The 25,740-nt window shown below is 50.1% G+C and overlaps 9 protein-coding genes across 9 annotated transcripts; 5 read left to right on the top strand and 4 right to left on the bottom strand.

The window, feature by feature from the left end:
* Positions 1–4,808: 4,808 nt before the first annotated feature.
* Positions 4,809–6,263, top strand: ColSpa_12329 (uncharacterized protein; the record flags this gene model as incomplete). The annotated part of the gene is made up of 1 exon (XM_049278541.1): positions 4,809–6,263. One exon carries the CDS (start codon positions 4,809–4,811, stop codon positions 6,261–6,263), a length of 1,455 nt encoding a protein of 484 aa, XP_049134498.1.
* A 93-nt stretch (positions 6,264–6,356) lies between these two features.
* Positions 6,357–6,956, bottom strand: ColSpa_12328 (NADPH-dependent 1-acyldihydroxyacetone phosphate reductase; the record flags this gene model as incomplete). The annotated part of the gene is made up of 1 exon (XM_049278540.1): positions 6,357–6,956. One exon carries the CDS (start codon positions 6,954–6,956, stop codon positions 6,357–6,359), a length of 600 nt encoding a protein of 199 aa, XP_049134497.1.
* A 156-nt stretch (positions 6,957–7,112) lies between these two features.
* ColSpa_12327 (NADPH-dependent 1-acyldihydroxyacetone phosphate reductase) lies at positions 7,113–7,566 on the bottom strand (the record flags this gene model as incomplete). Its single annotated transcript, XM_049278539.1, has 3 exons — positions 7,113–7,285; positions 7,385–7,437; positions 7,526–7,566. The coding sequence occupies 3 exons, from the start codon at positions 7,564–7,566 to the stop codon at positions 7,113–7,115; spliced, it is 267 nt and encodes an 88-aa protein (XP_049134496.1).
* A 1,553-nt stretch (positions 7,567–9,119) lies between these two features.
* Positions 9,120–11,753, top strand: ColSpa_12326 (uncharacterized protein; the record flags this gene model as incomplete). The annotated part of the gene is made up of 1 exon (XM_049278538.1): positions 9,120–11,753. The coding sequence occupies one exon, from the start codon at positions 9,120–9,122 to the stop codon at positions 11,751–11,753; it is 2,634 nt and encodes an 877-aa protein (XP_049134495.1).
* Positions 11,754–12,319: 566 nt separating this feature from the next.
* ColSpa_12325 (uncharacterized protein) lies at positions 12,320–12,658 on the bottom strand (the record flags this gene model as incomplete). The annotated part of the gene is made up of 2 exons (XM_049278537.1): positions 12,320–12,531; positions 12,583–12,658. 2 exons carry the CDS (start codon positions 12,656–12,658, stop codon positions 12,320–12,322), a joined length of 288 nt encoding a protein of 95 aa, XP_049134494.1.
* A 1,844-nt stretch (positions 12,659–14,502) lies between these two features.
* On the top strand, positions 14,503–15,230 carry ColSpa_12324 (uncharacterized protein; the record flags this gene model as incomplete). The annotated part of the gene is made up of 4 exons (XM_049278536.1): positions 14,503–14,676; positions 14,757–14,841; positions 14,902–15,108; positions 15,163–15,230. The coding sequence occupies 4 exons, from the start codon at positions 14,503–14,505 to the stop codon at positions 15,228–15,230; spliced, it is 534 nt and encodes a 177-aa protein (XP_049134493.1).
* Positions 15,231–15,951: 721 nt separating this feature from the next.
* On the top strand, positions 15,952–16,190 carry ColSpa_12323 (H/ACA ribonucleoprotein complex subunit NOP10; the record flags this gene model as incomplete). The annotated part of the gene is made up of 2 exons (XM_049278535.1): positions 15,952–16,126; positions 16,180–16,190. The coding sequence occupies 2 exons, from the start codon at positions 15,952–15,954 to the stop codon at positions 16,188–16,190; spliced, it is 186 nt and encodes a 61-aa protein (XP_049134492.1).
* A 4,162-nt stretch (positions 16,191–20,352) lies between these two features.
* On the top strand, positions 20,353–22,939 carry ColSpa_12322 (putative transcriptional regulatory protein; the record flags this gene model as incomplete). Its single annotated transcript, XM_049278534.1, has 3 exons — positions 20,353–20,381; positions 20,772–22,464; positions 22,517–22,939. 3 exons carry the CDS (start codon positions 20,353–20,355, stop codon positions 22,937–22,939), a joined length of 2,145 nt encoding a protein of 714 aa, XP_049134491.1.
* A 599-nt stretch (positions 22,940–23,538) lies between these two features.
* On the bottom strand, positions 23,539–25,162 carry ColSpa_12321 (benzoate 4-monooxygenase; the record flags this gene model as incomplete). The annotated part of the gene is made up of 3 exons (XM_049278533.1): positions 23,539–24,170; positions 24,215–24,750; positions 24,855–25,162. The coding sequence occupies 3 exons, from the start codon at positions 25,160–25,162 to the stop codon at positions 23,539–23,541; spliced, it is 1,476 nt and encodes a 491-aa protein (XP_049134490.1).
* Positions 25,163–25,740: the final 578 nt, after the last annotated feature.

Here is a 25,740-nt window from a genome sequence, read left to right as displayed (position 1 = left end):
CTGAGGTTCTGGCATAAGTCCGGGCACCCCCATTTCGTACACCCCCTCATTTCGTACAGTAATCTGCAACCAGGAGGGTATCAATTGCTAATTACTATAACATTATATTTACTATTACTTTACTAATAAAAATTTATGCTAAAAAAAGAGAAACTTAATCTTTTGTAGTTTTATTGTTTTTATAGCCTTAAAAGTGATTTTTTTTGCTTATTTTTTGGACTTATAGATGGAGTTTATTTTAACAAAGTGCTTATTAAGGCCTACTGTTACTTTGCCTCTAGTGATTGGCTGAAGGATATCTATAATCTCTTATAGTTGACTAATATGTCTCTTATAATCTATAATAGTGATATTCTTTATATCTAGGCTTTTTCTTAGCTTATTAAAAAGTAGGTAACCCTGTAGGCTATTGACCTTGGGACCTAGTAGCTTAACTAAAGTAGACCTCTTTAAGTCTCTTAACTACTTAGGAGTTATTAGTGTATTTATTACTAATTAATCTTTAGGCTTTAAGGTAACTAAGGTGTTTTTTTTAGTTGCTTGCTGTTTTCTTTATAAGTTATAGAGTAGTTATTAGCTTTTAAGCATATTATTTAGTTTTAGTAAATAAATACTATATACTTTTTATTTAGCTTATATTATTATACTTTTTATAGCTTTAATATATGTTTTATTATAGTATTAAAAGAAATTCTGTTTTTTAAGGTTTATAAGGTCTATTAAGGTATAAAGAATATTAACCTTGTTATAATAGGCTGCTTTAAGAGGACTAAAGATAGTTATATTTAAAGGTTAGGTTATATAGAAAGAATAGGCTAGTAAAAAGATTATATATATCTTATATTAAAAATATTTTTATATAAACTTATTAAAGTAGTAACTCCTATAGCTATTTATAATTAAAAGTCTTTTTATATCTTTATATAACTTTTTTAGCTTTATCTAAGAGTTAAAGACGTTAATTAACTAGTAAATTACTATAGTATTATTAATTTAATTATTTTTAGTTATCTTAAAGGACTAAGTCCTATAGGCTAAGAGCTTTTTAGGAAACTATTACTGTTATATATACTTGCCTTTAAAGATAATAAGTGGCTAAAGTATTGCTCTTGTAGTAGATATATATTTGATAATTGTTGTTTAAAATCTAAAACCTAGATATTATATATATATTGATTTCTTTATTTTGTTAGACCTAAGAACTAAGCTATTAACTCCTTGGCCTTCTATTATTTTAGTCTTATTTATATTTTATATATTTTATAGAAATATTATTTTAATAATTAGATTAGTATATAAGTTAAAGTATATTCTAAGTATCTCTTTAGTAATAGCCTTAATATATAGACTTTTAATTGTTTTACCTTTTAATGTCTTTAGCTGTAGGTTATACTTTAAAAACCTCTCTATTTATTGCTTACTAAGGGGTCTGGCGTTGTTGCTAGTAGCTAATATCTGGGCTGTAAAAGCGCGTAGTTAGGCGTGTATTGGAGCAAGGCCAAGAGTACCCTGGGTTAAGGCCCAGCCAACTAAGTGGCTTTCTTATATAAGCGATAATTGCTATAGATGTTTACTAGATACCCTTTTAAGTATATAGCCCTTTATTTGCAAAAAAATAGTCGTTACAAATATTCCCTAGGTATGAGATGCTTACTATAAGCTTATCTTGCCCTTAATATCCTATAGAGCTTACTAAATGTTATATTTAGTATATTTTGGTATAGCGATAACACTAGTATTTTTTAAATAATTAATATTTGATGTTATGGTTGGATGTGTTGGTGATATTGTTTGTATAGGTAGGATGTGTAGTGGCGAAATTTCTGTACAAAATGAGGGGGTGTACGAAATGGGGGTGCCCGGACTTATTCCACAACCGTCAAGCCTCAATCATTTGTGTGCAGCACTTCTGCCACGGCATCTAAATGCCGGGACGAAACTGCGCAGCGGCTTTTGGCATTCTTCCTATCTATCGTAATGTACGATCGAGGCAGTTTACTGTCGCTATGAAAGGTCATACGATGAGCAGACTCGGCGCGTCTTCCGAAAATTGACACCGATTTGCAAAGCCTGGCAAACGTTTGCTGCAAAACAACAACCTCGGCTGTTTGGAGGCTTTTCGCTTTCGCTTAGTTACAAGCATTTTATGCTGCAGCAGTGTCACAATAAACCTCGGAAGTTGTGAAACATTACGGCCACAGCCAATGTTCTACGTATGTATCCTGGCCAAAGCGTAATACGGTCGGCTATGTCAACATCAAAAGGTGGCAAAGATTGTCAATGCTCCTTCAGGGTCTGAGGTGTTGTCCAAGCTTACCTCACAGCTTCGTTGAAACACGTGAAGACAACACTGCCGAGGGTCGTAATCAGATGAAAGTATATATTGTACGTAAAAGCCCAACTCATCAGGAATTGAATTGCTTAGCAACTTGACAAGGCAGTGTAAAGCAATTATTCGTATTTGCCCAAGATGTCGTCGACTACCACAACTACCACTCATCCGACTATAAGGATCGAAAGCAAAAATCCCATGAAATCGACATGGAGACGAGGCGACAGACGTGACTGGAAAATCGGAAATTGGATCATCGAGCGACTTGGTCTATACCATGATGAGTTGAATCAACCGCCACCCGTTCACGCTAAAGGGGATGCCGTCCCTTACATGCCACACTGGCAGTTCCATCGATGGATTCTTCTGCACGCCACGGTCCCTCTACTCATTCATCAGGCGTTCGTCTCCTTCACTGGATACAACATCCATCCGGTCGCTGCCTTTATCTTCTACAGCGTCGCCATCAAGGTGATCGCCATTCATCAAATCAACATCATGAGAGCAGTTGGCCAGCGTCATGGTTACCTCGATGGCGACAAACACGAGCGTGACGGTGTGCCAGACAATAGTGTCAAAACCGTCCTGGAGTCCCTCATCTCTACCGCGACTTTTAGGGCGATGATGGCGGTCATATTAGCATACCGAGGTCACGAGGCCCCAAGCACGATTAACTGGAAGCTTCTCCCAGTGGAAATCGGTCTGTATGGCGTTGTGCTGGACTTTTGGTTTTATTGGTATCACCGGGTAATGCATGAGGTTGATTTCCTGTGGAAATACCACCGGACCCACCACTTGACGAAACACCCAAACCCATTGTTAACCCTTTTTGCGGACAGCGAACAGGAGTTTTGGGATATTGCTGGGATTCCCTTCTTGACCTGGGCTACACTCAAGCTGCTCGGTTTCCCGATGGGCTTTTATGAGTGGTGGTACTGTCAGGAATATGTAATCTTCACCGAGTTGATTGGACATAGCGGCCTCCGTGTGTATGCCACTAGTCCTAGTCCATTCGCATGGCCTCTAAAGTTGGTCGGAGGTGAACTCATTCTAGAAGACCATGATCTGCATCATCGAAAGGGCTGGAAGAGTAGCGGGAATTACGGCAAACACACGAGGTTGTGGGATCGTATATTCGGAACCTGTATGGACAGGATAGAATGCGCAGATGGTGCGGTGGACTACAGGAATCCGGCAGTGATGCCACTATTCTGAAAATATCCATGTATTTTGATACAAATCTGAGGGAAGGCTGAGAATTGGGTGGAATCGACTTTGGGTTTCGAGGCCAGCAAAAAGGTTGATTCTGATGACGAATCTTCCACGACCTACAAGTAGAGTCTATATTTACTGATGATATAATGGTTGAATAATTGTTCCATGAATGTATTGTGTATGCAAATTTAAATTTTTTTAGCCCTTTCAAACAAAACGTCACTAATGCTTTTGTTATGTTATCAGGAGCATCGTTTGATTATGCCTTGTTAGTCCCGTGGTCACACTCGGGTTCGCCAGCTGGAACTTGTAGGTACTTCTTAGGTGGAGAAAACTATACTTCAGGATAGCCTATCCGCTTCGGGCTCGCCGCCGGGATTGAACAGTGACCTTCATCCCTACGTTGGTCCAGAGGGATTGGTTTTTAGGTAGTTTGAACTTTACTGCGCACACGTCCAATGTTTCTCCTTTCATTCTTGAGATCCTGAGAGCTCGACCTCTCCCCCTATCTAGCTCTTTTATTTGCAGCTTTCACAACGTCATTCTTTTTCCTCTAAGTACTACCACCAGTCGTGGTGCGAAATCAATGATCGTGCAACTATTTTATCCAGTGTGCCTATAAGTAACTAGTTTATCCTGTTCAAGCATCGCGACGTGCACCACTTGGCCGAATTTTCGAGAGTGCATAACCTAGTGCAGACAAGACTAAGCAAACAACGCCGGACACTTCACTGTGGATGGGTTTCATGATTGAAGACGTACCAGTCAGGAAGGTCATGGACAATGAGAACCGAGATGGCAGTGAATTCTCTGCAGCAATGTTGCGAGACACTGGCTGCTTCGGGGCTTGGCCCAGGGTGATTCACTACGGTGCCCACAGATTAAGGACTCGGATTGAGGACTCAAGGGCGGATGTTCGGCAACTTCGAGCTGTTGTCATCAGCACCAATCGAGGACTCTGCTGAACAAATCCTTGTATGCCCCAAAATTTCTAAACGGTTGTGAGCATCCCGGTATCGTCTAGCGTCCCTTCAGCGGCCTCAAACACGTGATACTCACCATATTAGCGTGCAAGCTTTTTCTTTTTGCTCTTTAGCCGACGTAAGCTCCGTTGGCTCCGACCCCTACCATAAATCCGAGCATGCAATCCGAGCAGACTATAGACCTATGCGCTTTTGACTTATAAATCTGGCTATCCATTTTCCAAGATCGACTGCATCGAAATAATTTCCTCGTTGTAAAAAGCAATCATCCAACCACTATGCCGTCCCAAACGGCCCATTGGTTGTCGCGACTTGCGGTAGAGAGTGGCTTCACCTCCATTGTCGGGTCTTGTCGTGACACCAAGGTGCTCTGTTTACAGCGTTTCGTCCGACTCTTCGCCTACGGAACCTCTTTTCTTATCCTTGTTCACTTTCTATCCAGTCTTGGGTTCTCCGATGAGCGAATAGGCCTGTTCATGACACTTACTCTCCTTGGAGATGTCGTTATCAGCTTCATTCTGACAGCAATTACCGACCAGGTCGGCAGGAGAAAGGTCCTTGCAGCAGGTGCTGTCTTGATGGTCATGAGCGGTCTGGTCTTCTCCTGGGCTGGCAACTACTGGATTCTTGTCATCGCCAGTATCGTTGGTGTTATCAGTCCAAGCGGCAACGAGATTGGCCCTTTCCGCGCAGTGGAAGAGTCGATCCTTGCTCAGCTCACAGAGCGAGACAAGCGAAGCGACATCTTCGCCTGGTACACGCTATTCGGCACCGCAGGCGCCGCTCTGGGCACACTTACTTGCGGTTGGGTTGTGCAAGTCCTCGAGAACAGCGAGGCTTGGACTCAGAATGAGTCATACAGAGTCATTTTCCTCATATACGCGGGGCTCGGTGTCCTCAAGTTGATGCTGATTTTCAGCCTCACTTCTGGTGTTGAGGCAGCGCCATTGAAACCTGGTGATACGACTATCCGATCAAATGAGGAAAGGCAAGTACTGCTTGCTAACGATCCGGCGAATGAAGGAAACCGTCCTCAACGGTCGACAGAAGACAGGCCTTCCGTTCCAACACTTTTGGAACGCATGCGAGCTTTGATACCCTACATATCTCCGCTATCTCGGTCTATTTTATTTCGATTACTCCTTCTATTCTGTATCGACTCCTTTGCCTCAGGAATGGCCTCGCCGTCTTGGCTGACCTATTTCTTCACCACGGTTCATTCGCTCCAACCAGGATCACTGGGCACACTATTTCTGGTGACAAACCTCCTCGCTACTCTCTCAAACCTCGCCGCGCTTCCACTTGCACGCCGTCTTGGACCGCTCAAAACCATGGTCTTTACACATTTGCCCTCGGCTGTCTTCCTGTCGATGATTCCGTTACCCTCAGCGGGTCCTGTGGGAACTTGGGCCGCCATGGCTCTTCTATCTCTCCGGGCATGTACACAGAGTATGGACCAAGCACCGAGACAAGCATTCCTCGCCGCAGCGGTCCTTCCGGGTGAGAGAACGGCCGTCTTGGGTGTGGTCAACATTGTCAAGACGCTGGCGCAGGCAGGGGGCATTGGGTCTGCAGGCTTTCTCTCCGGGAAGAATCTCTGGGTTGTCGTCCTCTCAGGAGCTGGAATCATGAAAGCTGTCTATGACCTTTTGATGCTGGGAATGTTCTTGGGTCTTGAAGACCGAGAGACTGGCAGCACAAAGTCTCGCTCTAGAGACGAGGAGGAAAATTAAGGGACCAAAGGAAAGTCAATCAGTGCCCAATTGCAGAATAAGATATTTTCCTCAGCACAAGATTCTCACTCTCATATTAAAGACGCTTCGTGACTAGTCCAATCGTTTCACACCCTCTTTGCGAACTATGGCCTCGAATTTGGGCAGCTCAAACTTGCTGTAGGCAAGTTCATCCAACAACCACTCACCAAAGAGCAGTTTTGCTAGCCAGACCGATCCAGCCATACCACCAGCCCAGAACCAATTTCTCGCCCCACCAAGCCAGCCGCCCAGCCAGCCTTCGCCTTTCAATGCCTCTGCAACGAGTTGCTTCGCGAAGTCCTCCGCTGAGACAGTAGCGTTGTTCTGAGAAAAGGTCAGACGCTTGGTATAAATGTCTTTGGCCCGAGCATAGAGGGAATTTGGCGGCAACTCCCGGTTGAGCTTCGCAATCTTGCTCTTGACGGTCCCAGTCATAGAAACCATGACACGGACACCAAAAGGACGCAGTTCTTGGCGTAGAGTGCGGCTATAAGAGTTCAGAGCCCCTTTGGTCGCAGTATACACTGAACCGAAGACGTAAGGCGAGATCGCAGAAAGGCTGCTAATCATAATAATAAGACCGCGAGCTGGGATCAACATGGGCACAAAAGCCTGTACCATGGCCATGACACCAAACACGTTCGTCTCAAATGTCTGTCGAACCTCGTCCATATCGATGTCAGTAGCCGGTATAGTATGAGTAAGACCACTGTTCGAATTGTTAGAGATTGTTGCGAATGGGCAAGCTTCACGCAAGAGCCCTCTGAGATAGATATCCGGTTTATGATGATCATCTCAACGCATGGGCACTTCTGGTTCGGGACAGGCTTACGCGTTGTTGACAAGGAAGTCAAGCCGACCTCCGGTCAGCTCCGCAACATCCTTCTTGCAGGTAGCGATGCTCTCAGCGTTGGTCACATCAAGCGGCAGAGTCGTCAAGCCCAAGTCGCTCAAGTCCTTGAGAACTTCGGGTCGGCGGGCCGTTGCGATTACATGAAGCCCTAGTGACGAGTTCTCGTGAGTAAATTGCACCAGCTTCAACGGTTTGAGAGACAAAGCAGGGACAGTGGTTAGGAGATTTAAAAACCGATGCCACCTACCTTTGGCGTGAAACTCCCTGGCCAAGGCGTGACCAATTCCTCCTGGGGTGCAGCTACGGGAATCGTGTCAGCACTAGAGCCTCAGGGCGATCCATGTTGCTAGTCAGGAACGATGTTGGGTTCTGACAAGCTTTCGCTTACCCGGTGATCAAAACCGTCTTTTTGTTTGCCGGAATCCCCATCTTGCTTGCTTCTTATGAGATTTTCAAATGTTGAAGATGACAAAAGAAGCTTGCGGCAATGAAGCGACCGCGTTCAGGGTAAAACAGCGCAGAGACTCTCGGACTGTTTGGCAAATATTCCGAGGTACGTCAGTTTTGATGTCTTCGAAAGACATGTGGATCACCTAAACCCCGCAAGCCGCGGACTTCCGCACAGCATTCCGCGAACCTTAGCCAGCTTTCTTAGTAATCAACAGGCTACTCTGCAAACAAGAAGTAATCGTACAACTGCACATCAAGTCTACTTTCTGACATGGCCGTCATTGAAAGGCCAAACTTTTCAAGAGATAAGAAATTATACGCAATCGGAGGAAGAGCTTAGCGGACAGGGGCAGCACAGAGTGCAGGGATCATTCTTGGCGGAAAATTCCAATCGCAGAGGCGTACCGGTATGCGGCAAATATGCCACATAGCGTGATAACGTGATTCTCTCAGGTATGCTCGGAAGACTGCAGAGTGTAGTTGTGTTTCATTGGGGTCCGGAGACCACCGAGAATGAAACACGCAGGGCATTGGGCTCTTCAGTCTTGCCGACGCAACAGCAGTGATGTCGCGGAGTATCGGCCTTTGGGCAAAGCCCTCCATAGAGACCTTATTGTGATAATCTTACTTGGCAATGCATACCCAGCACTATTACATGTTCCGCGTATTGCCAGGGTTCTTACATTAGTCCGGATTACCGTATGAGTAGTTACAGGTACACTAATAAGGGCAATACAGGTATCATCACGTCATAGGTCAGCCATCTGCACTCCCCCGCACAGTTTATTGCGGGGAAGCTTGGGGTTGACCTAACTGCCGGCGACAGGTCGCGGAGTTGTCAAGACCGCTGGAGTACTCCTTACGTCTTGGTTCATCTCACGAGTCGCAAGTTTCTGTATGCTCTTCCGCCTCGGTTGGACTAGGGCCTAACAAAGTAAGGTTATCTTGCCTTTTGTTAGAGTCTATTTGTAACCGTTTACGCATAACATTACTCAGACTGCTAAATTTTCATGCCATGCTCGCTTCAATGATGTGGAGGCGAATTTCAAGATATCACGCTATCCCATAGGTACGTGTGTTCTCTGGATTGGGGTTTCCAGCCGTGGCCCAGCGATGCGGTTGCGATCAATACCCGATCACGATGCCGTCCCATGAGGGTGTTAAGCCACCCTGTCAGTCTGGGGACCCCGCAAGCTAAACGGGCCGATCCCCAGAATTCGGGTATTGAAGGACAAGCTGGAGGGTCGTAGCGAGCTAATCAACAAGCATGGCTCTCGTCTGCGGTGTAGTTACGACCGAGCTCGTTTACCTAATGACTCGGATGTTGGCAACATGATGAAGCGTGCCACAGCAGGAGCGTGAGATTACGGGTCAAAAACAGCCGAAGGACATCACCGCTTTGAGTACAAGCATACTCCATTCTTTGGGTATATATCTACTCAAGCGAATTGAGTCTAACAAGATTCCGTCACACATCCATCCAACCGACCAACAGCTCCTGCCTGCGCGCGCATTACAGTTTTCTCATTATCATGGCTGTCTCAATCTCTCAGGTGACGTTCGAGCACCATCGACTTGCCCTCGGCATTGCTGAGTCGGAACCACGTATCTCATGGCGTTTCAGCGGTAACGCTGTTGATTGGGAGCAAAGCGCCTACGACGTTGAGATTGCTAGGGGCTCAAGTAGCTCTCCCACCATTCACAATGTCAACTCTTCCGCATCCCTTCTTGTCCCATGGCCCGAAGCAGCTCTCCAAACAGCAGAACAGGCAAGTGTGAGAGCCCGAGCACACGGCAAGCCCGGTCAGCCTTCCACCCCTTGGTCTGACTGGGTCACAGTCGAAACAGGGCTTCTGGAATCCACCGACTGGGCTGGAACCATTCCTATTGCAGCTGAGAGAGAGACTGAAGTCAACGCTCCTAAGCGCCCGATATATTTCAGAAAGACTTTCGCTGTGGATGCTAGTATTACTTATGCTCGGCTGTATATCACAGCATTGGGGATCTACGAGGCGGAAATCAACGGCAAGAGAGTGGGAGACTACGTACTGGCCCCTGGCTGGCAGTCATATAACTATCGCCATGTTTACGACACATACGACGTCACAGAGCTTGTGAATAACGGAGACAACGCTATCGGTGTTGCCGTCGGCGAAGGCTGGTTCTCCGGAAGACTGAGCTACGGCGGCGGTGTGAGAAACAATTACGGCGATACCGTCGGTCTTTTCTCCCTTCTTGTTATTAACCTGGAGGATGGGACCACCCTCAAGATACCTACCGATGCGACATGGCAGTCAAGTACCGGCCCTACGGTGTCATCTGAAATATACAACGGTGAACATCACGACTCAAGACTCGAAGCAAATTTGGAAGGGTGGTCATCTGCAGGTTTCGAAGCCAATGACTGGCTAGCTGTCAAAAAATTACCCGCACTTAAGGGCGAGTTGGTTCCACCCGATGGACCACCTGTCAGACGAGTTGAGGAGAGGAAGCCCGAGTCCATATTCAAATCTCCTGCTGGGAAGACCATCATCGATTTTGGGCAGAACCTTGTTGGTTGGCTTAGAATTACAGTCTCGGGACGCACTGGGACGAATATCACCCTTCACCACGCCGAAGTTTTGGAGGACGGAGAGCTTGCACTTAGACCGCTTAGAGTTGCCACCGCTGCAGATTCACTCATATTGCATGGCAACGGGACCCAAATTTGGGAACCTCGGTTCACTTTCCACGGCTTCCGCTACGCTCAGATTGATGGATGGCCCGAAGAGGCTCCGTTGACACCAGACTCTATTACCGCAGTTGTTGTTCATAGCGACATGGAAGAAACAGGCTGGTTCGAATGTTCCAATCAGCTTCTCAACAAGTTCCATCAGAACGTTCGATGGTCTATGAAGGGCAATTTCTTGTCGATCCCAACCGACTGTCCGCAACGTGACGAACGACTCGGGTGGACTGGAGATGCACACGCCTTTGCGCCAACCGCGAACTATCTATACGATGCAGCCGGCTTCTGGAAAGGTTGGCACAAAGATATCTGGTCCGAGATGCAACGCAATGGTTCCATGGTCGTACCTTTCACCATTCCTACGATTCCTCCGGAAGCCCCAGCTACGCCAGCTGCTGTCTGGGGTGATGTTGCAGTCGCCAATCCATTCAACATCTACCAAGCTTTTGGTGACCTTGACCTTCTGGAAGAGCAGTACGCTCAATCTCAAGCGTGGATTGACACCGGAATCAGTCGCAACGAGGTTGGTCTATGGAACCGGAGCTCGTTCCAATTCGCGGACTGGCTTGATCCCAAGGCTCCCTCAGACGCGCCAGGCAACGCTACAACGGCGAAACATTTGGTTGCTGATGCGTATCTCATTCGTATGACAGAGTTTCTCGCCAATATGTCTGCAAGCCTCGGCCGTAATGATACAGCGGGGAAATACCGAGCTCAGCGAGAGAAACTGACCCAAGCATTTCATGATGCTTGGATCCAAGACGGTGCACTTGCCAATGAGACGCAGACTGCATACGCAATGGCTCTTAACTTTGGTCTCTACACAGATGAAGAGCAACGCTCGGCTGCTGCTAGGAAGCTGCGCCAGATCGTTGCGAACAATGACTATCTTGTAGGTACTGGTTTTGCCGGTACTCCTCCATTGGGCTTCGCACTCCGAGACATTGATGCTACCGAAGACTTTTATCGGATGCTCCTTCAGACAAGCGTTCCATCTTGGTTGTACCAGGTTGTTCAGAACGGTACTACCACATGGGAGCGATGGGACAGTCTTCTCACCAACGGTAGTGTCAACCCTGGCGAGATGACCAGTTTCAACCACTACGCTTTCGGCTCTGTCGCCAATTGGATGCACCAAGTCATTGGCGGCATTGCCCCCGCTGACCCTGGTTGGAAGCGTATTGCTGTCGCCCCGGTTCCCGGTGGCAATATCACCAGTGCCAATTCGAAATACGTTAGTCCTTACGGAGAAGTCAATGTCCAGTGGTGGTTTGAAAACAATGCGGAACAAAATGCTGCGCATCGCAACGGATTCCACTTGAAGGTGAAGGTTCCACCGAACACGAAAGCTGACATTACATTGCCCAATGGAGGGGAGACACAAGAAGTCGGTTCTGGATATTACGAGTTCCACGTCCCAAGCTACAAGCTGCCTTGACATATTCATGGTCAAGTTTCTGATACCTGATATTTTAACAACCAATCTATTGGATTTATGGTATTTCATCACCATCAATTCCTCGTGTGCACCAGACAATGGTGAGGTATGGGAGTTACAAAGACACTTATGTGTGTCATTGGCTTGAACAGTTTAATGCGAGCAAGACAGGCAACAACATAAGCTTAATCTGTAGTCACAAAGTCTGCTGAGACTTTTATGACTGTCTAACACTTCGACATCTGTCCTCACTGCTTCACCATTTCTCATGCATTTACGATTTCCATGGCATGCTGTCCCAGCAAATAAACTGAATGTGCAGCAGGCTATACTGTTCGACCGCCCAAATTTACAATCAAAGGCAGACCATCATTTAGAATGTGTGTCATCAATCATATTATGCTGACTGGGCCGTGGCTCTATGAATGCCTACACACGACAACTCATGCAATACGTTGACGTCTGTTTCCCTTATTCACCTGGTTCACATCCCATCGAAACTCAACTATCGCTCTCGTTGCATAGACTTCCCACCTCACTTCGTTGCTTTGTTCAATAACACAAGCTTACATGGGCAAGTAGGATTCGTCGGCGCTGGTGTCGGCACGAACCTTCATTGGCAAGTAGGACTCGTCGGCACTAGTCTCTGCTCTCTTCATAGGCTCGTATGATTCGTCAGCGCTCGTTTCTGCGCGTTTCATAGGGAGATAGGATTCATCGGCGCTCGTCTCGGCCCGAGCCTTCATGGGAAGGTAGGACTCGTCGGCGTTGACCTGAGCTATTCAGAGTTAGTAGAGAGACTTCGTTCAAGCTGAGGCACAAAGCTCACCATGACCGGAGCGAGGAAGAGTAGGCAGAGCCATAATACAGGCCGTGAAGGCGGCGATAACGATGGCGAACTTCATTTTGTAGAGAGTTGATCCAATTTTGGGCTATTGTTCTATAGGCTTGATCTTGGTTTGGTTTTTTAAGAGTTCGAATTTGAAGGCGAAGGGCAATGGAGACACCCTCTGAATCTCTCATGATATGTATCTGCCAAGTCATCGCTTCACATATCTGTTGAAACCGAAGGATTTCGATTTTGAAAAGTACCCGAAGGAGCAGAAACCCTGCTTCCTGACGCAGTCGACTAATAAGGCAGGTGACATCGAGATATGTGTTGCGGTCTGGAATATTGTAACTGGTACACGATGCACAATACCCGTGTGGGCTCAACCCGACTTTGAAGGCCTCTGAACGGCGTCAAATAAGAAACATTTGGCCTGAAGGATTCTTTTCATCATCCACTAGCTATTTTAAGTTAGGCATTAATAAGGCGTTTCACTGCGCTTTCAATCCCAACCTTCCAGTTCGACTTTAGCTCGAGGCCCCGCAGCTGGGAGGATTCAAGATGCATACAGAGGGGAAGCAATATCAAGTGTGTAATTGTTCAGTAACAAGATCGAGATATATCTAATATCAGCGGTCGTTCACTTTACATTTAGATAGTGTTGTTCTTGGGAACGAAGTTGATTTGGGTCCAAGTTTTTGGCAGAAATTGACGTTACCCTAAAGAAGTGTGGTGACATCGAGATACCCAGCAAGCTGGGTGTTGGGTGAGCTGTGCCGCAACGTTGCAAGTTAATAAACCTTGATTTGGTTTGAACTGACTGTTTCTTTCTCGTTTCCGGCTCTTCTTTTGGTGGGGTATCTAATGCTTAATCTGATCGAAGGCCTTACGTGCAGGGCTTTGGTGGGTGGCAACGGGGTATGAGAGTGTGTGATGGGATAGGATTGGGCCACCCGGACTCAGAGAACGAGGATGCGGTTGTGTTTGGACTTCATCGGCAGGCAAACTGCTGGCTTGTTATGGGTCAGTTCCTTCAAGGATCCGGATGCACCGTTAGGCGCGATTTCTCTTGCAATCAGGGCAAGTCTAGACCCAGTCAGCTTAAACGAGCGCAGAACGCAATTCAAGATAAGACGAACGTAAGAATACAGACCTTCCACTTCCGGTGAGAAGGATGAGAGCCTCTGGGAACTAATCATGCCATAGGATATCCCTGCCGCTATGATTGTGGCGGGGTCCGAAAGGTGAGGGGGGCCCTCAAATCCTTCGAGTCTAGATTTCCCAGGCGCCAAGGTAGCATTTCATGGTAATCCTCGAGTGAATCTTTTCCTTTTGTGCTCGAGGGAATGTTTTCCCGATCTCTTTCAATACTCAGCTCTTTTTACCTATAGCGAGAGATTGCTGGCTCTTTCGGTCAGCTGAACTTTGCATCGTCTCAAACTTGACACCCCTTGCCGGCTTCGTTAGTTTTTTGTCTTTTTCATCACAAACAAACAAGCTTTTAGAAGAGTATGGGCAGGCAAACCAAGGAATATTCGCCAGTCTATTCTGACGAAAGTTCTGCGTCCAGTCTAGACAGTGTGGAGGTTGAAATTGCAGCAGTCCAGACACGGCAACCATCAAAACTGCGCAAGTTTGGTGTTTGGACTCTCCACGCTGCGTTGATAATCGTCTACACGGCGATCTTCCTCGTTTCCATGTACCAGAACAAAACAGTGTCTGGGGTTTTCAGTTTGGTGGATTGTGAGTTTCATGATGTTGATTCCGTTGTTTCTGAGACTGATTAGGATGAGTAGCGCCGCCAAACGCCATTGGCGAGGAAACACACCTAGAAGTCTTCCCAATTCAAGGGCCGCCACACGGCAAATACACCGGAGAACCGAGGCCCGAAGTAGACCAGGCATGGAAAGACTTGCTGCAATGTGGGTCATCATGATACTTCATGAGAGCGGCGCTGATTGGGAGCGTTCAGACAACAACATTAGAGTCTCGAATGACTGGGTTCGTCGTTGGGGCCGGGAGCATGAAGCTGTTAAGCTGCCCGACGGCGGTTACCTCGGTATGCTGAGCGTATTCCACGAGCTTCACTGTATTGTGAGTAGTGTGTGTTTTTTTTTTGGGGGGGGGGGGGTTGTTTTGAAGGCGGGGCGAGCACAGCTAAACGGTTATCACAGAAACGTCTCTACCAAACACTGTCCCCAGAGTACTACTTTCCCAACGCTACCGAGCAAGAAATCGCGACGAACCGAGAGCACAACCGTAAGTCTAGCGCCAGCCTAGAAGGAAAACACATGCTAAATCACTATCTTTTCTCCGCAGAGCACTGCCTCGAGGTTCTTCGAATGGGGGCGGCTTGCCGCGGTGACATTTCCATCGTTACCCACATGTGGACTGACATCGATGCACGACCCATTGTCAATCAGACAGCGCCACACCAGTGCGTTGACTTTAACAAGGTCATGGAGTACTCTCGTGACAACACAGTAGACGTGTATCAAGATAACTACATCGTCCACCCCAAGTTTGGTAAGCATGATGCATGGTTTAACATTAGAATGCGCTCTATTTAACAAGATATAGGCCCATCGTTCCCCAAAGGAAATAGCATCAAGCCTTTCAAGAACCAGGGAATGCGAAACCACCACTAGGTTTATATACCGCTAGTTTTCGGAGCGAAAGAAAGAAATCGATGTGTGGAATATCTAGTGTTATGAATTCCTCTTAGCTCGCTGTAAATTTGCACGGAATCAGTCCATTGTTCAGTATGAAAATGCTCTGAAAATGCCAGCCATGGAAATAAGAGCACCGCATCGTCATGGATAATAACAATAAAAGAACTAGTGTTATGATTTGCTTGGGTCTACTCAGTAAGAACCAGTTCTAGTATGGACCGCATCAAAAGACCTCAAAGTTATAATGAAGGTCTCACCTGACATCCTGGGGCAGCTTCTAGGCAAAATTTTGCTGTTATCTACAGCTGCAAAGAGTGGGACATCTTTTTTTTGGTTGAAAAAGAGTAAGAAGCAAGACACTTGTGTCCCAAAATCGACTGTTGGTGATTTTGCATACAGAGATGCCATTGACAAGTCTGAAGTGTTCCAAGGTTGAGGCCACAGAATCCCTGTGGCAGGTGTGGGCACCAAAGAGCACGGTCCCACTTCATACCGAGAACAGCTCAATTCAACCAAATCATTGGCTCCCGACCGAGAGTCACGTGGATCCGAAATGTCTGCATCGCAAAGAGAAAAAAAAAGTTCTCCGATCGAGCTTCGCACCCGTTGCTTAAAAGAAAAAGATCACGACGGCTACCTTCTTCCGCCGACAACCTACGCCCCCCACGCAACCTCAACCATCCCCCGGTCTTTCAAGATGCATTTGATGTATACTCTCGACGAGGCGGGCAACCGCGTGTACACCCTCAAGAAGGTGGTTGATGGCAAGGTCACCAAGTCCGCCCACCCTGCTCGCTTCTCCCCCGACGACAAGTGGTCGCGCCAGCGTGTGACGCTGAAGCGCCGCTTCAACCTGCTCCTTACCCAGCAAAGTGAGTTTCTACGACTTGCTTACGGGGCAGAACGCAACTAACCAAGCCCAAAGAGTCCGAGTAAACTTGTACACCACGTAATCGGCAACCCAAAAACCCAGATACCCCGGCCGAGACACCTTCGCTCGGACATGATCATGCGTCGGCAACATCACGACTAGTGCGGGACGAGCAAGGGCACACTGCCCGGCGCGGCACGGAGGGGAGAGGAAGAGCACGGTAGTCTTTGTGCCACGCTCAAGACTCGTAGATACAAAAAAGGCTCTGTCTGGTTCACAAAAACGGCGTTGGGGGAAGGCTTGCATTCATGGGGGAAATCGGAGTCTCATTACTCGGTTCGTGTTGCGGTGATGCTCTGCAAATCTAAGGAAAAACCAGAGTGACGCATCGAAAATTCAACCTTGTTTTTTTTCTTCCCACTATCCGTCCATCCGTCCATCCATCCAGCCCGTCGAGGGGTTTCCCTTTTTTTCGTCTCCGCCCTTTGGGGGATCTATCATGGTATCATGCAGAACATATGAACATCAGCTTCAACCTCATCCATTTGCCTCTTCATCTCCTCTTGCGTCCGTTGATGTTTCTACCGGGACCCAACTTGACCTTTCCGTTGGCGCTTTGTCGGTCGCCAGTCAGGATGCTCGGAAGGTAATCCTCGTCCATGAGATCTCTCCGCCGGGCACGTTGGTTCTCGCCCACAGCCTTCTCGTACTCTTTCTGGTCTTCTGCAAAAATGAGATTCGTGCCCCAGTTGTTCTTGCCTCCAGCGTGCTTGTTGAGCTTGCCGCTGGCCGTGCCAGCCACGGGCTTGGGAATACTGAAGACGTTGCCTCTCTTGTTCCACTGGAAGTTGCGCTTCAAATGGATCTTGAAGGTGCCGTCTTCCTCAGTCGTGCACGACGTGCGAATCAGGGTAGCCTGTCCACAGCTGGGGCAAAACTGTCTGTCCATCTTCTTGCAGACCTGGAAGCACCCGTGGCATCGCAGCACCCAAGTCTTGAGCTGGGTGATGCGAGACATGGATGGCGACAAAAGGTTCAGTCCGATTCTCAGGGCGACGTTCTGCATGGCATAATCGGAAGTAAGGATGCCGACCTTGATGTCGATCGCAGGCGCTGTTGGCTGGAGAAGCTTGCTATCCTTCTCCTTGTGCTTCTTGACGTTGGACGGCGTGATCCAGCCGTCCTCGGAGTCTGATCCTTCGCCCTGCGCCTCTGTGGCGTCGACAACACTTGAAATAGCAGGCTCGGAAGTTGTCTTGTCGTCCACCTCGAGCTTGGCCATGTCTTGTGTGATTTCTGCCGCCGCCGCTGCATCCGAGGATGACGCTTCCGCTGTCGCATCGTGCACGTTTTCAGTTTGAGTTGCCTCCGCGCGCTGTTCCAGAGAGATGCCTTCATCAGAATGGCCCGTCTCTGCAGTCGCACCGTCTTCGGTAGCAGGCTGTTTTTGGGATTCGACCTCGGCGCCGACCTCAGGCTTGGTTTCCGAGACCTCGTTGCTGGGTGCCTTGGCGTTGGCAACCCGCTGGCCGGGTTCTTTCCTCAATCTCTGATCGCCTCCATTCTTCTCGAGTTCGAGCTCGTAGGTCAGGGCAAGGAGGTGCAAGTCTGGTCTGCTGAGAACCTCGAGGTCACCGGAGCGTCGTGCAAAGTTGGAGACAAACTTGACGCTGTCGGGGCGAGGGTTGCGGATCTTGACGAAGGGCATGAGGGTCGTCTCGACTCGGGTGCGGGTATTGACGTCACGGATTTCCTCGATGATGGATGGAAGCATGTACAGCTCGTCGGCCTGGGCGAGAAGGGTACTGACGGAGGGTCGTTCTTGATCAATGGGCCAGTATCGAGGACGAGAGCGTGGATGGGCTTGCGCTCCTCAGGTGCCGTTGGGCTCGCGACCGCCGGGGTGGCGGCCACCGAATCGTTCGACATGATGGCGAGATTGGTCTGCAGCGTCGCGTCTAAGAAGAATTCCGGCGCAAACACACAAAACTTCCGAGGAATCGCAGTCGAGAGTCGAGTGTCTGGCCGTATGCTTGGACAAATGAGGAGGCGATGCGACGAATGATTTTGAACGCAATCGGAAATTTCTCTATCGCGGGGTTGTGGTGGGGTACATTTTTTCTCTCGATAAGAGCGCCCCCAGTTCGCTCGGTCAGCACCGCTACCAAGCGCCTTGACCGCTTTCACTTACCGAAATCCATTCACCGCCTTCTCGGTGTGCGGAGCCGAGTCCGAATTGCCTTTCCATAGTCACCATGGATTCGAACACTACATCTTTGACAACACTCTTGCCGCCGATGGGTTCTCACACCATGGAGTAGTCGTCTCGTGGTTTTTCCTACTTGGTGTTGAGAAAAAGAAGGAATTAAAGAAATTTACAACTAACCTGCCCGCTTTGCGTTCGCTCTGTATGCTGGCTATGTCGCCTGCAACATAGGTCCTGACAAGCCTCGTACGAAATAAACACAACTTGGCAAAACAAGGGAATCATCTTTGTACGCTTAGCTTGGGAGTGTGAGGAGAAGACCCAACACAACCATTCCCATTGAAAACCCGACGGTCTACGATTGACTGTTGTCGCACCAATCTGTCTATTGAGCTTCAAGCCAAATTGACTGTGTCACTCTAATAGCTGCTCACTAGGAGGCTCTAGTAAGACATGACTGCTAACTCAACAGTTGTAGCTGAATGCCGTGTCTTTTGTCGGGACTGCGGACAGTATTGGTGACAGTTCCATCACATAGCCTTGCCAAAGTAACATTTTTTGGGGGATCCCACATGGTCACAATCTAGAGAGTACAATCTTTGATAGACACCATGCAGATGGTGGCTCAAGTTAAGTGGTTTAGCAAGTCCTTTGGGTCTCTAAAGCTATCCTAGCTTGATGCTAAGGACAATCGTCGGCTGGCGGTATTTACTCTCCGATGGACTTGTCCTTGCGCTGAAGCTCGATGATCCGCAGGTTCTCAAAAAGCACAACGTTTGAACATCAATATGCCAATTTTGCAATAAACTAGATCATTGGTGGAACAAGATTGCGTGCGAACTGCTACAAAGACGTCTTCCTGAATGATGCAGAGCGGGTTGCTGTCGGCTGAAAAGCCACCAAATCGGCATGTGCACGTCAGAATGACGGTTATCGGTCGCGCCTATCGGGGGAGTCGCCGATAGCCGTCGCTGAGCAGAGGTTGGACACGGGGGTAAATCCTGAGCGGCTTCGTTCTTTCAATAATGTTGTGGAACCTCGGTAATTGAATGAGATTCGTGTCTCTTTTTCAGACTTGATACTGAGATGCTAAGGTCCAAAGAGTTATTGTTGTATACCTTGACCTGTGTCTTAGCATGTAAGTCGACTTAAGCGACGCAGACCGCCGACAGCCGTTGAGTATCCCGGAGAGGTGCGCGGCGCATGGTGCTCCATCCGTCGCGGGTCTTTTCACCGTCTATGTTGACGTGGCTCACGACGTGGATCTTGTTTTTCATAATCTGGCCCGTGGCTGCGATGGTCGTACTGAATTCCAATTAATTGCAAATATTTGGCCTTTGTCAAACCGGATTCAACTACAAAAGAAATGACAAAATGCTTTGGATGTCTCGCGTGGTTCCTCAAACTTAGTTGCATTTACCCAAAGATCAGGTAAACTCACCCCGTCATTCCCCGGGAGACTTTGGGGGGCTGCATTGGGGCTGACAGGGGCTTTCACCCCACTAATGCTCAGCAGATTTCAAGCTGAACTCGCCTGAAAGCTCCAATGCCATGGAGAACCAAGACCACCCTCCTCCACTCAAGGTAACCCAGAGGTGCCCCGAGTACCCCGGCTAACTCTACGGAGTGTGTGTGTGTGTGTGACTTTGACTGATTCAATGTGGCCTTGGCCTTGCTGAAATGCACCGTGCCTGGGAGTAAACACTGCTGGGGCTCAAGTGGAAGGACTCCCGAGAAATACGAGCGCGCATTGCACAGTTCAGTCACGGAGCAACATCCACAGCCAATCTCTTACATCACCCCTCTCCCTCTCGCACATTCCACCGCCGTATCCCACGTCTCTGCCGCTCTGTCTTTGCATCAAGGAACCTGCACAGTGTAATTGTTCCCCGGATTTCTCCTGCATAGTCTCCCAGTGCAGCAGGTGGTCGCCTCCCAACACGCACAAAGACCCACGCCGATTCCTCTCCGGAATGGGCAATCCATGAGCCCTAGACTCTGAGCCTCGTCCCTCTCTCTCCATGTCTGTTGTACACGCCGCCGAGTTCCGGTGAGCAAAACGACGGCGCCCGCCTATTGAGGTATTCGGGAGAATGGCAGACTTGTACGGTAGCAGCAACATCGGCAACAACAACAGCAGCAGCAGCAACGGCAACAATAACAGCGACAACCTTGGACGTCATCTCCGACCCGACAGACCACCGACAGCCGCCGCCGTCACCAGCAGCAGCACCTCAAACACAAGCACAAGCACAAGCACAAACGCAGACCTTGCCGCCGCCGCCGCCGCAGCTACCACCGTGACAACCTCAGCCGCAGCCGTAACCGCAGGAGCCTCGTCGTCCGTGTCTCCCAAACCGACCAAGCGGTCCTCGGCGACAACATGTGTCACCTGTCGGGCCCGTAAGGTCCGCTGCGATGGCCGACGGGACATTTGCAGCAACTGCGAACGCCTCGGCTTCTCATGCACATATGAGGACCCTAGTTCCGAGGCAAATGGCCTCACCGCCGCTCCGACGTTTCCCCTGCCTAGACGCCGTGTCCGCCAGGCGTGCCAGAGCTGCCACTCCCGGAAAGCTCGGTGTAGCGGTCACACCCCGGCCTGCGATCGATGCCGCGCCCAGGGGATCGAGTGCGTCTACCGGGCATCTAAGCGGACTCGGCTGAGCATCAACCCTCCCGGCCACGGCGATCAGATCGTGAGATCACCAACCTCATCGACGTCGGCTGCTGCCACCAACCGCGACCAACAGAACCGTCGGTCACTGTCGAGGGAAGATGCGGTGCATGATTCTGACGCTGTCGGTCCCGATGCCGTCACATCCAATACACCAAGCACGTTCAATCATGACCTGTACGCTCACTTTCATTCTCGCTCATCACTGTCGCACTCGCTGATTTTCACTAGGTCCGCCCCTGATCCCCAGTTTGAGTCTCTTATAAGTCGAGCTCTGGACAACTTCTTCCGCCATGTTCATCACATCCCCATGCTGTCGTTCCTCCATCGAGCCTCTCTCATGCAGCGGCATCATGTTGGCGGCCTGGACCGTCCACTGCTGCTTGCTCTCATTGGCATCACTAGCATGCTCACTGACCTGGGCCCAGGGACGAGGGATTATGGCGAAAAGTGTATCGACGAGTCCGAGTCTCTTATCCTCAAGAGTCTAGAGAACGCCTCAACCATCAAAGTCCAGACTCTCGCCCTTATTATCAAGTACCGCATCTTGACCCGTCGCTTCTCAAGCGCCTTCATGCTTGCAGCCACAGCGGCAAGATTCGCTACGGCCCTCCGACTCAACTACGAGAATCCGGACCTGTGCTTTCTAGCTCAGGAATCAAGGCGACGCCTGATGTGGGCGCTGTTCATGATCGACCAAGGCATGGCCGGTGGGTATCGGGACCTCACCTTATGGACGCCCGAGACCATTCATATATCCCTCCCCTGTAACGAGAGAGACTTCGAGTTCGACCTTGCCCCGCCGTCATTGCGACCACTGGTCCCCAGCCCGGACGAGTCTGAGAACGATGACATTGGCAGTTTGGCACTGCACGTCCGCATCCTCTGGCTGCGCGGCAGGATCCTCAAGTTCGCCAAGAGGGCCTCAAACTGTTCCCACGACGACCTCGGGCGACTCCAGGAACAGCTACAGTCGTTCGCCAAGGAGCTCTCAGACTTTGCTGAGCGATTACCAGTGTCTTTCCGCTGGTCCGACAATAGTCTACGCCTGAGGGCATACTCACCCCGTCTTTGCGTCTTCATTATGATTCATGTCTGGTGGCGGCAGTGCAACTGCGATCTTTTCAGGATAGGGCTGGTTGGGCTCCGCGATTCGCTGTCTCGGTCGGCCGCAGAACGGATGGGGCCTAACTTCATCGCCGGATGCCAACGTCAATGCTTTGAGCACGCGATGGAAATGTCCAATATGTTCACCTCGGTCAAGCAACTGGACCACTACCCCGTCGCAGACCTGGATATGCCCGTCTGTGCTTACCAGTGCATACGGATGCTATATTACATCTACCATCTCAACGCGGAAGAGTACGGCCTGACGCCAGACATCCTCCGCAAGAAAGCTTCTGTCTGCCTCGACGTGACCAAGGGCTGCTGTTCTGGGACGGCAGCAGTCTCGATTGTAAGTGATACTAGGCGGAACCGACGGTGTTTTGTTTCTGACTCTTCATTAGCAAGCCGATTTACAAAGACTCATGGACCACGGGCTTTCCATACAGGCCACTCCGAGTCGATTACTTAGCGAAGAGCCTCAAGACGACCGGAACGGCAACGGGGCCAAACGCATCCGCCTCAGTCGTGCGAAGCAAGTGCAGCTGGTCGAAGACCCCGACAGTGGCGCACCCGCCGCCGACGAGCTCACGAACCGACCGTTCGGCATTGGCGCGTGGGAAGACATCCAGGTGCCCGAGGCTGAAAAGCCGGCCGAACAGGCTCCTGCACCCCCGCAACCTACGGCAATGGGCTCGCTCGAAGTCAACAACGCGTTTGAGGGCGCACTCGACAGCCTCGATTTCAACATGGAGCCCATGGGCCTGGACTCCCTAGCGTGGTTCTCCAATGAGTGGGCACAGGGAGACTTCCAGGGCGAGTTTTAATCCCCGTGTGACGCCTTTGGCAAACATGCATCCGGTCGATGTTTTGAACCTTACGACTCCCGCAGGCGCTTGCTTTTAGCCGTTTGGCAAGCACCCGCGAAGTCTATGACGATCTGAACACAATAGCTAAAACTTTGTGCTTGGCGTAGCCTACTGACGGCACGAAGAGGGCCGTTTGGTGGTAACCAAACGGGCCACGAATTATTTGTAGGCTTGGCAGCTGCAGCACAGCGATGTCAGTGCCTCTGTGTTCCAGGCAGAGTAACTATGTTAACGCGCATCCAGGAGCTGTAAACCCAGCACTTGGAACCCGGGGCCTGTTCATCACTCATCGCTGAAAGGGATCAAGAAGATTTCCAGCTTCGGAAGTTCGTTCCGTGTCTGGCTGTGCCGATGAGACGGACAGCCCAAGGGAAAGATCTGGTCCACACCATCATTTACACCCCGAGTTCCTGAACATCTACATCAAAGGCCACGGAAATTGGGGGTGTGTTGGAACCATCTAGACGCGCTATAAACCTTTGCCGTAATCAATACAAACAAAAAAAGGCCACGAGGCATCATCCTGTAACTACCTATTATTCTACAGCTGACGCAATCTACCGTCTTTTAATGTTAATGTCCAACCCCAGAGGCTTCCTCAAAAACCCTTCCCTCGTGTCCATGTGATCCTGCCTCAGCTCAACGCGGTACCTCCTCGCCCACGTAGATACAATCAGCTTCATCTCCATCTCCGCCACGTTCCTGCCTACGCAAGCCCTGGGCCCCGTACTAAACGGGATAAACGCGTTCTTCTGCCTCGTCGTCACCGACTCCCACCGCTCGGGGCGGAAATCGTCCGCGTCGGGGCCCCAGATCTCCTTAGAGTGGTGCATCGTGTACGACGGAACGCTAAGGACCGTGCCGGGCGGGTAGTAGTGTCCACGGATGGTCACGCCGGGCGAGTCGGCCGGGATCTCGCGCGGGAGGCCGATGCCGGAGGTGGAGTGGTAGCGGAGGGCCTCGTTGATGACCATGGCGAGGTAGGGTAGGTCCTTGATCATGTCGTAGGTCGGGACCTCGCAGGTGGCGGGGATGGCGTCGTCGAGCTCCTTTTGCAGCTTCTCGAGCACGCCGGGGGTCCTTGCGGCGTGGTACAGCAGCGCGCATGATGAGTTGGACGTTGTGTCACTGCCGGCGATCAACTGAGTCAGCGCCTCGGCCGTGAGCTCCTCCCTGCCGAGGGGCTCCCCTTGTCATCGCGTCCCTCCATCAGGCGCGCGAGCAGGTCCAGACGATCAATATCGGGCGGGTCGTCTATCCTAGACTTGACCCGGGCGATGGCCATGCCCGCGAGATTCTGCACCGCCTCCAACCCCTGGCTGAAGAAGGGATCCGGAAGGTACTTTGCATAGGGCTTCAGCTCGGGCAGGATTCCCAACGTCGCCGAGACCTCGCCTCTCCGGTTCAGAATCTCGATGGCGGACCCGTAGATGGGCGGGCTTGTTGGCGACTCGCGGACCTCGGCGATGTCGGCGCCGGCCTGGAGCATGCCAAACGGTGCGCCAAAGGCGAGGTCACCAATGATGTCGAACGCCAGATAGTTGAACCACTTGAGACAGTCAATGGTGGCGCCGGCGGGGTCGTTCTTGATGAGTTCGTCCCACTTTTTAACAAAGAGGACCAGGTTCTCGTGCATGTACGGCTCGAACTGGCTGATGGACTTGACGGAGAAGGTGTGCGAGACCAACTTGCGCTTGCGTGTGTGCTCGTGGCGGTCTCTGGTGTTGAAGAGGCCCCTGCGGATGGAGACAAAGGCATCGTAAAAGTTGCTGGTGCGGGGTCAGTCTAGGTGCTCTTCTTGCGCTCGGCTCATCAGCTTTGGATTCACTCCAAAGCAGTTCATATTGGTTGCCGGTAGCGTGGATGCACTTACGCTTTCAGAAAGCCATTCCCGTGGCCGTATATAGTCTGAATGGCATCATCATCGGCGATGCTCACATGATTCGGTTGGATCCGGACGACGGGGCCCAGCTTCTTGTGGACTTCATCGACTGTGAGGTACCTGGTGCCGCGCCGGACCACAGACAGCAGCCACAGGTTCGTGAACTGTGCCGGGAATGGGGCCGGTATGTCGCGAAGGTGACCGAACGTGACGAAGTAGGGATAAACATAGTAGGCGACGATGCCCACCACCAAGAGGGCTGGTGCCCAGGGTGAGACAAGGAGCTCAAGGACTGCCATTGTCAAAGATTTTCTCCTAGGCAGCGCTGAAGAAGAAAAGCCCACAAGAAGAAGCGAGCTGGTGGAGTAAGGTTAGGTTGGGCTCGTACAAGACGGACCACAGACGTCTGTCAAACTTGGATTTTGACGGGAATAATCATAGCCTGTCAAGACAGGGACGCCGGGGCTTTCTTGTACTTTCAGACTCGCTCCTCTCTCATCTGAGCTGTTTTTATTCAAATTAATAGAAAAGCTTAAGACGCGATAGCAAACCGAGACACCCGTAACGCAATGCGTTAAGGTTTCTTTTGGAACCCTGGCAGTGGATCTCGCGGAGCGTGGAGAACCGGTCGCCCCTCCACCCGACGCCATTCAAGCCCAGCACAGGTCACAGAACGCGCTTCTTGACACCAAGCCAGCAACACTTTGCCCTGCGACCCCGCGTGTCCCCGCACCCGGCACTGAATCCGGCAATGACGGTCTATACGGCAATCGACGTCGGGATCACGACTCGGGCTCTTGACGCGGTGAACGCCCATTCACTCCGGTCATGGAGCCCGTCAGCGCAACCCAAAAAGTGGACTCGCTCGGACATGCGA

The sequence above is a fragment of the Colletotrichum spaethianum genome (genome assembly GCF_022836535.1).
Source record: "Colletotrichum spaethianum MAFF 239500 DNA, contig61, whole genome shotgun sequence".
NCBI lineage: Eukaryota > Fungi > Ascomycota > Sordariomycetes > Glomerellales > Glomerellaceae > Colletotrichum > Colletotrichum spaethianum.
The sequence above is the reverse complement of the archived record's forward strand: the minus strand, read 5'-3'. Positions and strand labels throughout refer to the sequence as shown.